Source organism: Echiichthys vipera, assembly GCF_963691815.1.
Source record: "Echiichthys vipera genome assembly, chromosome: 9".
In the NCBI taxonomy this organism is placed as follows: Eukaryota; Metazoa; Chordata; class Actinopteri; order Perciformes; family Trachinidae; genus Echiichthys; species Echiichthys vipera.
Window position 1 is genome coordinate 61120 of NC_139834.1, and position 16381 is coordinate 77500.

Sequence of the window (16381 nt, forward strand, 5' to 3'; positions counted from 1 at the left end):
TGTGTGTGTGTCTGTGTGTGTATCTGTGTGTGTGTGTGTGTGTCTCTGTGAGTGTGTGTGAGAGTGTGTGTGTCTCTGTGAGTGTGTGTGTGTGTGTGTGTCTGTGTGTGTGCGTGTGTGCGTCTGTGTGTGTGCGTGTGTGTGTATCTGTGTGTGTGTGTGTGTGTGTGTGTCTCTGTGTGTGTGTGTGTGTGTGTGTGTGTGTGTGTGTGTGTGTGTCTCTGTGTGTGTGTGTGTGTGTGTGTGTCTGTGTGTGTGTGTGTGTGTGTGTGTAACCAGGGGAACACATTCAGATAAAGTGTATTATTATAAAAGTGTTGAAAGTAAAAAACAGTTTATTATAAAAGAGTCTCACGATGACGACGATGATGTTTTTGTAATAAACGCTGACTCGTCATAATTCAGCGCCTCGTTAATTATGATTTTCAATAAAAGATGTTTTTATTCAATTCTGACGGTTTCACTTTTTATGACTTTTGTCCAGAGTCTGAAGTTTTCGCTCTCTGAGACCTTTGTCCCCGGAGCCTCGGGTCACACTCCGACCCGGTTCTGTCCCGACCCGGTTCTGTCCCCTCATCAGGGTTTGGACCCGGTTCAGTCCCCTCATCAGGGGTTTGGACCCGGTTCTGTCCCCTCATCAGGGGTCTGGACCCGGTTCTGTCCCCTCATCAGGGGTCTGGACCCGGTTCTGTCCCCTCATCAGGGTTTGGACCCGGTTCAGTCCCCTCATCAGGGGTTTGGACCCGGTTCTGTCTCCTCATCAGGGTCTGGACCCGGTTCTGTCCCCTCATCAGGGTTTGGACCCGGTTCTGTCCCCTCATCAGGGGTCTGGACCCGGTTCTGTCCCCTCATCAGGGTTTGGACCCGGTTCTGTCCCCTCATCAGGGTTTGGACCCGGTTCTGTCCCCTCATCAGGGGTTTGGACCCGGTTCTGTCCCCTCATCAGGGTTTGGACCCGGTTCTGTCCCCTCATCAGGGGTTTGGACCCGGTCTCAGTCTCTGCACAGGAAACGCTGCAGGACCTCAGGAAGTGGGCGTGTCCGTACCTGAGGACCTCAGCGGCCCCGTCGGGGTCTGACCTGGTCCTGAGGCGGCCCCTGTGAGGGCAGGGAGGGGGTACTGGTCCTCAGTGGGGACAGAGGGCCGGCTGGACTGGGACCCTGGGGGCCGGTCTCCGGTGGAGGGGGACCGAGACCCGGAGCTGGTCCCGTTAGAGCTGAACTGGGAGCGCAGGTCGTACTGGGAGAAGCCCCGACTCTCGTCCGTCTCACACGGACCGGAGAGGGAGGAGGAGGGGGGGAGGGAGGAGGAGGGGGGGAGGGGGGAGGAGTGCAGCGGGTGAGGGGGGGGGAGGGAGGAGGAGTGCAGCGGGTGAGGGGGGGGGAGGGAGGAGGAGTGCAGCGGGTGAGGGGGGGGGAGCTGGCAGGTGTCCTCCAGGGGGCCCAGTGTGCACAGCTGGCTGGACAGAGCTCCCACAGCGTCCAGGGGGGGCGGTCTGGGGGGGGGCAGGGGGGAGGAGCTGGACCTGCTCATGATGGCGTGGACGTCCTGAAGTTTGTCAAACACCTGCAGAGACGACACCGACATGCCTCAGTTATTATTACAGTTATCATTATTATTATTATTAATATTATTATTATTATTTATTATTAAATATGAACCGCTAGTCTGGTGCAGGTCTGGTGCAGGTCTGGTGTTGGTCTGGTGTTGGTCTGGTGTTGGTCTGGTGTTGGTCTGGTGTAGGTCTGGAGTAGTTCTGGTGCAGGTCTGGTGTTGGTCTGGTGCAGGTCTGGTGTAGGTCTGGAGTAGTTCTGGTGTAGGTCTAGTGTAGGTCTGGTGTAGTTCTGGTGTAGGTCTAGTGTAGGTCTGGAGTAGTTCTGGTGTAGGTCTAGTGTAGGTCTGGTGTAGTCCTGGTGTAGGTCTGGAGTAGTTCTGGTGTAGGTCTGGTGTAGGTCTGGAGTAGTTCTGGTGCAGGTCTGGTGTAGTTCTGGTGCAGGTCTAGTGTAGGTCTGGTGTAGTTCTGGTGCAGGTCTGGTGTAGGTCTGGTGTAGTTCTGGTGCAGGTCTAGTGTAGGTCTGGTGTAGTTCTGGTGCAGGTCTGGTGTAGTTCTGGTGTAGTTCTGGTGCAGGTCTGGTGTAGGTCTGGTGTAGTTCTGGTGCAGGTCTGGTGTAGTTCTGGTGTAGTTCTGGTGCAGGTCTGGTGTAGTTCTGGTGTTGGTCTGGTGTAGTCCTGGTGTAGTTCTGGTGTAGGTCTGGTGCAGGTCTGGTGTAGTTCTGGTGTAGGTCTGGTGCAGGTCTGGTGCAGGTCTGGTGCAGGTCTGGTGTAGTCCTGGTGTAGTTCTGGTGCAGGTCTGGTGCAGGTCTGGTGTAGTCCTGGTGTAGTTCTGGTGCAGGTCTGGTGCAGGTCTGGTGTTGGTCTGGTGTAGTTCTGGTGTTGGTCTGTTGTAGTTCTGGTGCAGGTCTGGTGTAGTTCTGGTGCAGGTCTGGTGTAGGTCTGGTGCAGGTCTGGTGTAGGTCTGGTGCAGGTCTGTTGTAGTTCTGGTGCAGGTCTGGTGTAGTTCTGGTGCAGGTCTGGTGTAGTTCTGGTGTAGGTCTGGTGCAGGTCTGGTGTAGTTCTGGTGTTGGTCTGGTGTAGTTCTGGTGTAGTTCTGGTGTAGTTCTGGTGTTGGTCTGGTGTAGTTCTGGTGTTGGTCTGGTGTAGTTCTGGTGTAGTTCTGGTGTTGGTCTGGTGTAGTTTTGGTGTTGGTCTGGTGTAGTTCTGGTGCAGGTCTGGTGTAGTTCTGGTGTAGTTCTGGTGTTGGTCTGGTGTAGTTCTGGTGTTGGTCTGGTGTAGTTCTGGTGCAGGTCTGGTGTAGTTCTGGTGTAGTTCTGGTGCAGGTCTGGTGTAGTTCTGGTGTAGTTCTGGTGTAGTTCTGGTGTTGGTCTGGTGTAGTTCTGGTGTTGGTCTGGTGTAGTTCTGGTGCAGGTCTGGTGTAGTTCTGGTGTAGTTCTGGTGCAGGTCTGGTGCAGGTCTGGTGTTGGTCTGGTGTAGTTCTGGTGTAGTTCTGGTGTAGTTCTGGTGTTGGTCTGGTGTTGGTCTGGTGTAGTTCTGGTGTTGGTCTGGTGTAGTTCTGGTGTAGGTCTGGTGTTGGTCTGGTGCAGGTCTGGTGCAGGTCTGGTGTAGGTCTGGTGTAGTTCTGGTGTTGGTCTGGTGTAGTTCTGGTGTAGTTCTGGTGTAGGTCTGGTGTAGGTCTGGTGTTGGTCTGGTGTAGTTCTGGTGTAGTTCTGGTGTAGTTCTGGTGTAGGTCTGGTGTAGTCCTGGTGTAGTCCTGGTGTAGTTCTGGTGTTGGTCTGGTGTTGGTCTGGTGCAGGTCTGGTGTAGTTCTGGTGCAGGTCTGGTGCAGGTCTGGTGTAGGTCTGGTGTTGGTCTGGTGAAGTCCGGTGTTGGTCTGGTGTAGTTCTGGTGCAGGTCTGGTGTAGGTCTGGTGCAGGTCTGGTGTAGTTCTGGTGCAGGTCTGGTGCAGGTCTGGTGTAGGTCTGGTGTAGGTCTGGTGTTGGTCTGGTGTTGGTCTGGTGTAGTTCTGGTGCAGGTCTGGTGTAGTTCTGGTGTAGTTCTGGTGCAGGTCTGGTGTAGTTCTGGTGCAGGTCTGGTGTTGGTCTGGTGTAGTTCTGGTGCAGGTCTGGTGTAGTTCTGGTGTAGTTCTGGTGTAGTTCTGGTGCAGGTCTGGTGCAGTTCTGGTGCAGGTCTGGTGTAGGTCTGGTGCAGGTCTGGTGTAGTTCTGGTGCAGGTCTGGTGTTGGTCTGGTGTAGTTCTGGTGTAGGTCTGGTGTAGTTCTGGTGCAGATCTGGTGTAGGTCTGGTGTTGGTCTGGTGTTGGTCTGGTGTTGGTCTGGTGTTGGTCTGGTGTTGGTCTGGTGCAGGTCTGGTGTTGGTCTGGTGTTGGTCTGGTGTTGGTCTGGTGTAGTCCTGGTGTAGTCCTGGTGTAGTTCTGGTGCAGGTCTGGTGTAGTTCTGGTGCAGGTCTGGTGTAGTTCTGGTGTAGTTCTGGTGCAAGTCTGGTGCAAGTCTGGTGTAGTTCTGGTGCAGGTCTGGTGTAGTCCTGGTGTAGTTCTGGTGCAGGTCTGGTGTAGTTCTGGTGTAGTTCTGGTGCAGGTCTGGTGCAGCTCTGGTGCAGCTCTGGTGTAGTCCTGGTGTAGTTCTGGTCCAGTCCTGGTGCCGGTGTCACTGGCCTTGGTCATGTCCGGTCTCTTCTTCCTGTTCCGGTGCAGACACCTGGAGGCCAGAGCCACCACCTCCATGCAGCCGTCCGGCTCCACGGCGCCGCCTGAGACCAGACGCCGGTCCAGCTGCGTCCTCCAGGCTGCCGGAGACGAACCGGTCGGACTGTCCTCCACCTCCTCCACCAGGTCCTTCTGTACCGGCAGAACCAGAACCAGAACCAGAACCCGGTCACGAGACAGACCTCACTTAAACAGGCTGATGTTGAACTGACTGTTCTCACCAAGTATCTGTCTCCTGACTTCCTGTCCTTCTCCAGAGCTCGCCGCCCCGTCAGGACCTCCAACAGCACCTGAAACACGCCGAGTCGACCGCGTCACATCGAGTCACACCGCGTCACCGCGTTACACCGAGTCACACTGCGTCACACCGCGTCACCGCGTTACACCGAGTCACACTGCGTCACGGCGAGTCACACCGCGTCACACCGCGTCACACCGGGTCACACCGCGTCACACCGGGTCACACCGGGTCACACCGAGTCACACCGGGTCACACCGCGTCACACCGGGTCACACCGGGTCACACCGAGTCACACCGGGTCACACCGCGTCACACCGGGTCACACCGGGTCACACCGCGTCACACCGCGTCACACCGGGTCACACCGAGTCACACCGAGTCACACCGCGTCACACCGCGTCACACCGAGTCACACCGCGTCACACCGAGTCACACCGCGTCACACCGAGTCACACCGCGTCACACCGAGTCACACCGCGTCACACCGAGTCACACCGCGTCACACCGAGTCACACCGCGTCACACCGCGTCACACCGCGTCACACCGGGTCACACCGAGTCACACCGCGTCACACCGAGTCACGCCGCGTCACACCGCGTCACACCGCGCCACACCGCGTCACGCCGCGTCGCACCAAACACAGAGTCACACCGCGTCACACCGAGTCACGCCGCGTCACACCGCGTCACACCGCGTCACACCGAGTCACACCGCGTCACACCAAACACAGAGTCACACCGCGTCACACCGAGTCACACCAAACACAGAGTCACACCGCGTCACACCGAGTCACACCGCGTCACACCGAGTCACACCGCATCACACCGGGTCACACCGAGTCACACCGGGTCACACCAAACACAGAGTCACACCGCGTCACACCGAGTCACACCGCATCACACCGGGTCACACAGCGCCACACCGCGTCACACCAAACACAGAGTCACACCGAGTCACACCCAGTCAAACCGAGTCACACCGAGTCACAGCGAGTCACATCGAGTCACACCCAGTCAAACCGAGTCACACCAAACACAGAGTCACACCGAGTCACAGCGAGTCACAGCGAGTCACATCGAGTCACACCCAGTCAAACCGAGTCACACCGAGTCACACTGCGTCTAGGCGAGTCACACCGCGTCACACCGGGTCACACCGAGTCACACCGTTACACCGAGTCACACCGGGTCACACCGGGTCACACCGAGTCACATCATTAATATGGTTATTATAATTATGGATCACGTGATCACAGCAGCTGAGCGGACGGACTACAGCTCCCATCAGCCCCTGCGGCGTCTCACCACTCCGAAGCTGTAGACGTCCACGGCCGTCCCCAGCTCTCCGTTCCTCACGTATTCCTCGGGCAGGTACGCCAGCGTCCCTCTGACCGTGGCCGTCTTACCCACGGACGCCGTCTGACACGCCGAGCGGCCCGGGTGGCTGCGAGACGCACAGCGAGCCAGACCGAAGTCGGCCAGCTTGGCCTCCAGGTGTCGATCCAGCAGGATGTTTGAACTGCAGCGACACAAACGCCTCAGCTGGGACTCAGAGACATTTACACTTCTGCACTTTGGATTATATAGATTATAGATTATAGATTATATAGATTATAGATTATATAGATTATAGATTATATAGATTATAGATTATATAGATTATAGATTATATACAGATTATATAGATTATATAGATTATATACAGATTATATAGATTATAGATTATATACAGATTATATAGATTATATAGATTATAGATTATATAGATTATAGATTATATAGATTATAGATTATATAGATTATAGATTATATACAGATTATATAGATTATATAGATTATAGATTATATAGATTATAGATTATATAGATTATATACAGATTATATAGATTATATAGATTATAGATTATATACAGATTATATAGATTATATAGATTATAGATTATATACAGATTATATAGATTATAGATTATATACAGATTATATAGATTATATAGATTATAGATTATATAGATTATAGATTATATTCAGATTATATAGATTATATTTATACCTCTTGACGTCTCCGTGGATCAGAGCTTTGTGTCCGTCTGGAGGAGAGTGAAGGAACTGCAGAGCTGCTGAGGCTCCTCCAACAACCCCGAGCCTCTGAGACCAGGACAGACACACACACTCCTGAGAGAGACACACACACACAGAGACACACACAGACACACACACACACAGAGACACACACACACACACACAGAGACACACAGAGACACACACACACACACACAGAGACACACACACACACACACACACACACACACACACACACACACACACACACACACACACACACACACACACACACACACACACACACACACACACACACACACACACACACACACACACACACACACAATATTTATTATATGGAATATAAATGTAGATTTGTGTGTTTAAACATTGCGTTAAAGCCCTGAGGGACCCCAGCACTGAGCCCTGAGGGACCCCAGCACTGAGCCCTGAGGGACCCCAGCACTGAGCCCTGAGGGACCCCAGCACTGAACCCTGAGGGACCCCAGCACTGAACCCTGAGGGACCCCAGGTTGCCCGTTCTGAATTCACAGGTCGGCGTTGCTGAAACCGTGTCGGCGCTGGGTTTGACCAGCAACGGTGACAGTAACCATGGAAACGCTGGACGGAGCCTTTTCAAAAGTGTGTTCATGATTAACCTGGAGTCTGAAGTTAAACCACACGTGGAGTTGAATGAGCTCTGGTTTCATGTTGGTGTTGGGCACAAAGGTCGCTCTCTGTTGGGGGGGGGGGGGGGGGCGTCCTCTCACCCAACGGTCCCAGAACAACACTGAACTTTCACCATATTAACGCTGTGAATGACACATTTACGGACCGCAGTCCAGAAGAGCTGAACCTGTGTGTGTGTGTGTGTGTGTGTGTGTGTGTGTGTGTGTGTGTGTGTGTGTGTGTGTGTGTGTGTGTGTGTGTGTGTGTGTGTGTGTGTGTGTGTGTGTGAGACCTGGTGCAGCTGGTCCTCCAGTGACCTGTTCTCCATGTAGCTGTAGATCAAACACACCGACCCTCGTCCTTCACTGAAGCCCAACAGATCCACGATGTTTGGGTGTCTGAACCTGAACACACACACACACACACACACACACACACACACACACACACACACACACACACACACACACACACACACACACACACACACACACACACACACACACACACACACACACACACACACACACACACACACACACACACACACACACACACACACACACACACACACACACACACACACACACACACACACACACACACACACACACAGGTGAGCAGGGTCTCAGGTGGACTCAGACGGCCTCAGAGGGTCGGGTCTCACCTGCTCAGCTGCTGCACTTCAGTCTGAAAACTCTCCTTCAGCAGAGTCCAGTCCAGCTGACAGTCCTACAACAACAACAACAACGTCAACAACAACAACAACAGCTGTGACCAATCACAGTCCTACAACAACAACAACAGCAGTGACCAATCACAGTCCTACAACAACAACAACGTCAACAACAACGTCAACAACAACAACATCATCATCAACAACAGCTGTGACCAATCACAGTCCTACAACAACAACAACAACAACAGCGTCAACAACAACAGCTGTGACCAATCACAGTCCTACAACAACAACAACAGCAGTGACCAATCACAGTCCTACAACAACAACGTCAACAACAACAATGTCAACAACAGCTGTGACCAATCACAGTCCTACAACAACAACGTCAACAACAACAACGTCAACAACAGCTGTGACCAATCACAGTCCTACAACAACAACAACGTCAACAACAACAACAGCTGTGACCAATCACAGTCCTACAACAACGTCAACAACGTCAACAACAATGTCAACAACAACAACATCATCATCAACAACAGCTGTGACCAATCACAGTCCTACAACAACAACAACAACGTCAACAACAACAGCTGTGACCAATCACAGTCCTACAACAACAACAACGTCAACAACGTCAACAACAACAGCTGTGACCAATCACAGTCCTACAACAACAACAACGTCAACAACAACAGCTGTGACCAATCACAGTCCTACAACAACAACGTCAACAACAACAGCTGTGACCAATCACAGTCCTACAACAACAACAACAACAACGTCAACAACAACAACTGTGACCAATCACAGTCCTACAACAACAACGTCAACAACAACAGCAGTGACCAATCACAGTCCTGTAAAACTAATAAATAACAACATTCTAACTAATAATAACATCATAGATAATGAGCAGTGTGACATCACTTCCTGTCTCTGACCTGCCGGAGTCTCTTCACAGCACAGTCGGTGTTCCTCAGAGACGCTCTGTACACCACCCCGAACCCCCCCTCGCCCACCTGCAGGGAGGGGCAGAACCCCGCTGTCCCAGCATGCACCTCTTCATACGACCAGCACATCACGCCGCCGCCGCCGCCGCTGCTGCTCGCCACCACCGGGGGGGCCTGAGGAGGACATCATCACCATCATCACAACACAACGTCTGTGTGTGTGTGTGTGTGTGTGTGTGTGTGTGTGTGTGTGTGTGTGTGTGTGTGTGTGTGTGTGTTACCTGGGGGAGGCGGTGGAGGTCAGACTGCAGCTCGTGGGGGGGCGGGGCCGGTCTGGGGAGGGGTCTATTTCCTTTATCTACTGAACACACACACACACACACACACACACACATACACACACACACAGTTTAATGTTTGACGATAATAATAATAATAATAATAATAATAATAATAATAATAATCATCATCATCATCAGGTGAGAGTTACCTGAGCTGCTCAGTCTGCAGGTGCTCAGAGTGGGCGGAGCCTGACACTGTTTGGGAGGGGGGTCAAAGACATGAGGGGGAGGAGGAGGGGGGGAGGGGAGAAGTGAGGAGGAGGAGGACGCCCCTACAGAGAGAGAGAGAGAGTCAGCTGTGTGACCTTTGACCCCCACAGGTCACAGATCAGAGGTCACACAGGTCAGGGGTCAGAGGTCACACAGGTTACACAGGTCAGAGGTCACACAGGTCAGGGGTCACAGAGGTCAGGGGTCACACAGGTCACAGATCAGAGGTCACACAGGTCACAGGTCACACAGGTCACATAGGTTACACAGGTCAGAGGTCACAGAGGTCACACAGGTCACAGAGGTCACACAGGTCAGGGGTCACAGAGGTCACAGATCAGAGGTCACAAAGGTCAGAGGTCACAGAGGTCAGGGGTCACAGAGGTCAGGGGTCACACGGGTCAGAGGTTGCAGAGGTCACACAGGTCAGAGGTCACAGAGGTCAGAGGTCACAGAGGTCAGAGGTCGCAGGGGTCACAGAGGTCACACAGGTCAGAGGTCACAGAGGTCAGAGGTCGCAGAGGTCACACAGGTCAGAGGTCACAGAGGTCAGAGGTCACAGAGGGGGTGGACTCACAGTCCAGGATGACATCACGGGGGCGGAGCAGCTGCAGACGCTCCAACAGGTCGATCAGCTCGCTGACGCGCCCGTTCCTGCTCTCCCATTGGTTCATCACCCAGTCGGTCCGCCTCTCCCTCCTCTCAGCCAATCGCACGGCCGTCTGATCACAGAGCACCTCTGACGCTGCAGACACCAACCAATCAGTATCAAGGACCGTCTGTGCACAACATTCACATTTAACATAATATAATAAAGGATTATTACAGATTAAATATATAAAAAGTCTAAACACTGACCGTCTGTGCACAACATTCACATTTAATATAATAAAGGATTATTAAAGATTAAATATGTATAAAGTCTAAACACTGACCGTCTGTGCACAACAGTAACATTTAATATAATATAATAAAAGATTATTACAGATTAAATATGTATAAAGTCTAAACACTGACCGTCTGTGCACAACATTCACATTTAATATAATATAATAAAGGATTATTAAATATTAAATATGTATAAAGTCTAAACACTGTCTGTCTGTGCACAACATTCACATTTAATATAATAAAGGATTATTACAGATTAAATATATAAAGTCATTAAAATGATGAACACATGAAATCATCACTATATACACGGATATTATATATAATATATATATTTCATCATAGATATAAAGAAATACAATATGATATATTTATATTATATTATATTGTATAATACCATATAACACATATATATACACATATATATGTGTTATATCATTTATTATATAAATACATATATTTATTAAATAAATATATTATATCATTTTTATTTATATATATATGCTATTACATATTATATACGGTATATCTAAATGAATAAATATATGTTTATATATATAAATATATATTTTATTTATGTATAAATAAAATACATATAAATATAATGTATAATTTATATAAATAAATTATACATTATATTTATATGTATTTTATTTATATACATATAAATATAATATATAATTTATTTATATTTTTTATTTATAAATATATATTTATAAATATATATTATATTCATATGTTTATATATTTATCACACGCATCATAGTTCACAGTGAGACTCAGTTCCATCACTTTAGCCGTTAGCCGTTAGCAGTTAGCCGTTAGCCGTTAGCAGTCGGTCTCGGTTGTGGTTCTGGTTCTGCCTCACCGAAGCGGGTCCAGTCCCGGTCCGACAGCCCGTCCATGACCCGGCAGAACGTCCAGAGGACGGGGGGCGGCAGGTGGTAAAGGAACGGTCCTCCCGGTGCTCCGGACATCCCTGTTAGCTCTGAGGCTAACAGCTAACAGCGTTCACACCGGGACCCGGGTCAGAACCGGGACACCAGAGCCGGAACAGCAGAGCCGGAACTAACGTGTGTAAACGTTAAAAAGGTTCCAAAGTTTAAAGTTTAAAGTTTAAAAGTTTGAAGTTTGAAGTTTGACTCTGACAGAAGTTCAGCTCCGCTACTTCCGCCCTCTGCTGCTCCACCCCACTGCAATAAGAGCCGCTCATTCCGGTTAGGAGGCCTGGCCTACAAAATAAAAGCCTCAGTTTACTGTGTTTATATATCGATGACAACAACACAACACAACACGACACGACACAAAACAACACAACAAAACAACACAACACAACACACAACACACAACACAACACAACACACAACACAACAACACAACACACAACAACACAACACAAAACAACACAACACAAAACAACACAACACACACAACACAACAACACAACACAACACAACACACAACACACAACAACACAACACAACACAACACACAACAACACAACAACACAACACAACAACACAACACAACACAACACACAACACACAACAACACAACACAACAACACAACACACAACACAACACACAACACAACACACAACACACAACACAACACACAACACAACAACACAACACAACACGACACACAACACAACACGACACAAAACAACACAACACACACAACACAACAACACAACACACAACACAAAACAACACAACACAAAACAACACAACACACACAATACACACAACACAAAACAACACAACACGACACAACACAACAACACGACACAAAACAACACAACACAACACACAACACAACACACAACAAAACACAATACACACAACACAACACACAACACACAACACAACAACACAACACAACACAACACAACACACAACACAACACAACACACAACACACAACACACAACACAACACAACAACACAACACAACACGACACAGTTGCTTCTGCAAAGGAGCAGCGGCTCTACTCCGAGTTCCTCATGGATGCTGAACTTCTCCATGACCTCATCAGCTGAGGGCACCAGCGTCCCGTCCTTACTGTGAACAGCTTGGACGGTTCCCCGTGTCCCCCTCCTGAGGTGCTGAATGGTGGTCCAGAAGCACCTCGGTGCCCCCCAAAGTCCTTCTCCAGGACTTGTGTGAACTCCTCCCACACCCGCTGCTTTGCCTCTGACCCAGCAGAGGCTGCAGCCCTTCAGACCTGTGGGGACCTCAGAACCACCTCCGGACTCTTCTGGGAGACCAGATCCTGAAGGCCTCCTTCTGTTCCAACATGGTGTTTGTTTAAGAGGATCCAGGACCAGCACACAAGTCTAACACCAGACGCTGGGGTTCAGATCAGGGAGGCCGTTCCTCCCAATCAGCCTCTCCAGGTGTCTCCATCGTTGCCCACGTGGGCGTTGAAGTCTCCCAGCAGGACTCTGGAGTCCCCTACTGGAGCCCCATGCAGGACTCCATTCAGGGTCTCCAAGAAGGCCCCAGACTCTGAACTGCTGTTCGCTGCATCTGCACCAACAACAGTCAGAGTCCCCCCCCCACCACCCGCAGGCGTAAGGAGGACACCCTCTGGTCCACCGGGGTGAACTCCAACACCGCGGCGCTCAGCCGGGGGTTTGAGAGCCTCCCCACACCCGCCCGGCCCCTCACACCCTGGGCCCCTCCAGAGAAGACCAGGGTCCAGCCCCTATCCAGGAGCACGGGTCCAGATCCAGACTGTGTGTGGAGGTGAGCCCCCCCAGATCTAACTGGGAGCTCCACCTCCCTCACAAGCTCCGGCTCCTTCCCCCACAGAGAGGAGACGCTCCACGTCCCCAGAGCCTCTGCTGCCCGGGTCTGGACCCTCCAGGCCCCTCACCTCACTGCCCCCCGTGCAGCAGCGCCCCGACCCCAGAGGGTCCTCCTGTGAGTGGGGGGGCACAGGATGGAGGGGGGGGGGGGGGGGGCATGTCATCATTATTATTATTAGTATTTTATTATTGTCATTATAATAATTATTATAATTATTAATATGAACCCTTTCATCGTCTCTGAGTTGATTAAACACAAATTCATAGTGAATAAAAAAAGAAGCAAATTCAGAAGCTCCTCCCCCCTCTCTCTCTCCCTCCCCCTCTCTCCCCTCCCTCCCTCCCTCTCTCCCTCCCTCTCTCCCTCCCCCCCTCCTCTCTCTCTCCCTCTCTCCCTCCCCCTCTCTCCCCTCCCTCCCTCCCCCCCTCCTCTCTCTCTCCCTCTCTCCCTCCCTCTCTCTCTCTCTCCCCCTCCCTGTCTCCCTCCCTCCTCCCTCCCTCTCTCCCTCCCTCTCCCTCCCCCTCCCTCTCTCCCTCCCTCCCTCTCTCTCTCTCCCTCCTCCCTCTCTCCCTCCCTCTCTCCCTCCCTCCCTCCTCCCTCTCTCCCTCCCTCCCTCCTCCCTCTCTCCCTCTCCCTCCTCCCTCCCTCCCCCTCCCTCCCTCTCCCTCCTCCCTCTCTCCCTCCCTCTCTCCCTCCCTCCCTCCTCCCTCTCTCCCTCCCTCCCTCCTCCCTCTCCCTCTCCCCCCCCCTCCCTCTCTCTCTCCCTCCCTCCCTCTCTCCCTCCTCCCTCTCTCCATCTCCTCTCGACAGGCTGCTGCAGGATGGACGTCGTCAACACGGTAAAACCTTAAAACCATCTAAAGCTTTACAGTTAATGTTTTTCTTTAGTGTGTGTGTGTGTGTGTGTGTGTGTGTGTGTGTGTGTGTGTGTCTGTGTGCGTGTGTGTGTCTGTGTGTGTGTGTGTGACGGACATCAGAGGACAAACATCAGTGTATTAAATAATAACAATAATAACGATGATGATGATGATGATGATGATGATGATGATGATGATGATGATGATGATGGTCCGTCTGAGGGCTCGGCCCCGCACGCTGAATAAAAACAATACAGCTGCTGTCGCGTGATGACATGTCCTCCTGAGAGAGTGTGTGTGTGTGTGTGTGTGTGTGTGTGTGTGTGTGTGTGTGTGTGTGTGTGTGTGTGTGTGTGTGTGTGTGTGTGTGTAAAATGGCAGCCGTGGAGCAGTTCCTCCTCTGCTGCTGCTGCTGCTGATGATGATGATGATGATGATGATGATGAAGATGATGGTGCTGAGGCTGATGTTGTGTTTAAACATGATTCCCGGTGTTGGAGCAGATTTAACCCGGTTGTAACCGGTTGTAACCGGGTTAAATCTGCTCCTCAGCTGCTGTAGATGGAGACCGACGGGCTGGTGCTCTGTGTTATTATTATCATCATTATTATTATTATTAATAATAGCAGCAGCATCACTTTAATATATGTCACTATATTACAATAACACATTAAAATAATATAAACGTTTAAATTTAAATAAATATTATTATTATTATTATTATATTACTTTAATATTACAGTAATATATTGAAATGATATATTCATATTTATATAATATATATATTGTTTTTATATATTAAATAAATAAAATACATATAAAACAGCTGGACAGCACATTACATCATTAATTGTATTATTGTTATTATTATTGTTATTATTGTTATTATCACTTTAATATTATTCTAAGTGATATGAGCAGCATCGGGCTGTGGGGCACCTGCCCAGCACGGTCTGACAGAGGAGGGTCAGGGCACCACGGCCCCACTGGAGGTGCTGCTGCTGGATTGGAGCGATCCAGTCGCAGCCCAGGCGGCGCCCGTCCTGGCGGCGCCCGTCCTGGCGGCGCCCGTCCTGGCGGCGCCCGTCCTGGCGGCGCCCGTCCTGGCGCCCGGGAGGAAGTGGACCCCGTCGGCTGCACCTGAGCCGGCACAGTCGGGACTCAGACTCAGGGACATCATGGGCCGAGTTCAGGAGGGGAGGGGTGGTCTTGGTCTCGGGGCCGGTACACCGGCCTGGAGTAAGGCCAACCTGGTCCAGGAGGTACGGCGGGAAGAGGAAGCAGGCAGAGCCAGGGCAGTGGACGGCGTGGGAAGGAGCGGAGAAGAGGAAGAGATGGAGACGTTCAGGGGGAGCGTTACCATCAGGGCCGCCTCTGATGCATCCCCCCGTGCCCCCTTTGTCCAAGTGCGGCCACACTGCGGCACATGCTGGTGGGATGCAGGACCGGCCTCACCCGGGGCCGTTACACCGGGCGGCACAACCAGGTGCTAAGGCGTCTTGCAGCTGTGCTGGAGGGTCAACGCAGAGGCGTGAATGCCCTTCCTCCCCCGTCGTCCCGTTGGTGGCAGCAGAGCACGAGACGGGACGCTGCTGGCAGACCTGGACCAGAGACTCTGCTTCCCACCTGAGATCGCCTCCACGGACCTGCGACCGGACCTCGTGCTGTGGTCACCCTCACTCCAGTTTACATCAGAGCTCACGGTGCCCTGGGGAGGTGCAGTGGAGGACTCGCAGCAGAGGCTCAACAACAAGGCTGGAGGGCGACGGTGCGCCCGGTGGAAGCAGGCTGCAGAGGGTTTGTAGCCACCTCAACATCCAGGTCACTCAGGGGGCCGGGAGTGTGAGGGGAGCCCCACAGGAGGCAGTCAAGGACTCTGTGGGGCGGCTGAGGAAGGAGCCAGGGGCTGTGGATGAGAAGAAAGGATCCGACCTGGAGCTTCAGGTGAGCTGATGGCGTCTAGGGAGTGAACCTGGGACGCTGGGTCTCACTGCTGAACCCTCTGGAGGGGTCGTGGGTGAGAGAGGGCGCCCACTCACCAACCCGAAGGACGCCATCACTCACTCCACTTCCACAGAGTCTCTTAAGTGTGAATGTATCAACACCTGGTCCTTCACAGCAGGTCTCAGTATTTTCCTGTAACAGACTGAAATATGAATCTCCTCCTCACCGTCCGCAGGGGCTCAGGAGGTTGACCCTCTCTCTGAGCTCAGGTCCTCTACCAGACCCCAGGGAGCTCGGGTCCTCTACCAGACCCCAGGGAGCTCGGGTCCTCTACCAGACCCCAGGGAGCTCGGGTCCTCTACCAGACCCCAGGGAGCTCAGGTCCTCTACCAGACCCCAGGGAGCTCGGGTCCTCTACCAGACCCCAGGGAGCTCGGGTCCTCTACCAGACCCCAGGGAGC

At 51.5% G+C, this 16381-nt stretch overlaps 2 protein-coding genes across 3 annotated transcripts in view; one reads left to right on the top strand and one right to left on the bottom strand.

Moving 5' to 3' along the window:
- Positions 1-410: 410 nt before the first annotated feature.
- On the bottom strand, positions 411-11486 carry irak1 (interleukin-1 receptor-associated kinase 1). 2 transcript variants are annotated; one of them, XM_083920414.1, is made up of 12 exons: positions 11174-11486; positions 9992-10159; positions 9354-9476; positions 9145-9221; positions 8855-9037; positions 7896-7960; positions 7521-7632; positions 6549-6670; positions 5804-6017; positions 4479-4547; positions 4207-4389; positions 411-1566 (listed from the first exon to the last, which is right to left on the bottom strand). In XM_083920414.1, exons 1-12 carry the CDS (start codon positions 11280-11282, stop codon positions 1024-1026), a joined length of 1968 nt encoding a protein of 655 aa, XP_083776540.1. In that variant the 5' UTR covers positions 11283-11486; the 3' UTR covers positions 411-1023. The 2 variants fall into 2 exon arrangements, with proteins under 2 accessions (XP_083776540.1, XP_083776539.1); XM_083920413.1 differs by having other exon boundaries at positions 9145-9224.
- Positions 11487-13920: 2434 nt separating this feature from the next.
- Positions 13921-16381, top strand: part of LOC310951579 (synaptophysin-like) — a 19113-nt gene continuing 16652 nt past the window's right edge. Inside the window, exon 1 of the mRNA XM_083919878.1 lies at positions 13921-13958. Coding sequence (XP_083776004.1) covers positions 13941-13958 — 18 coding nt within the window. The 5' untranslated portion in view covers positions 13921-13940. The remainder of the gene's footprint in view (positions 13959-16381) is intronic.

Excerpts from the sequence above, each read along its gene's own strand:
- irak1 (XM_083920413.1), bottom strand. The coding sequence starts at position 11,282 with ATGTCCGGAGCACCGGGAGGACCGTTCCTTTACCACCTGCCGCCCCCC. Across the intron at positions 9,477-9,991 it reads CCGTGATGTCATCCTGGACT|GGGCGTCCTCCTCCTCCTCA; the intron begins GTGAGTCCACCC and ends CTCTCTCTGTAG. Across the intron at positions 7,961-8,854 it reads CTGTGAAGAGACTCCGGCAG|GACTGTCAGCTGGACTGGAC; the intron begins GTCAGAGACAGG and ends TTGTTGTTGTAG.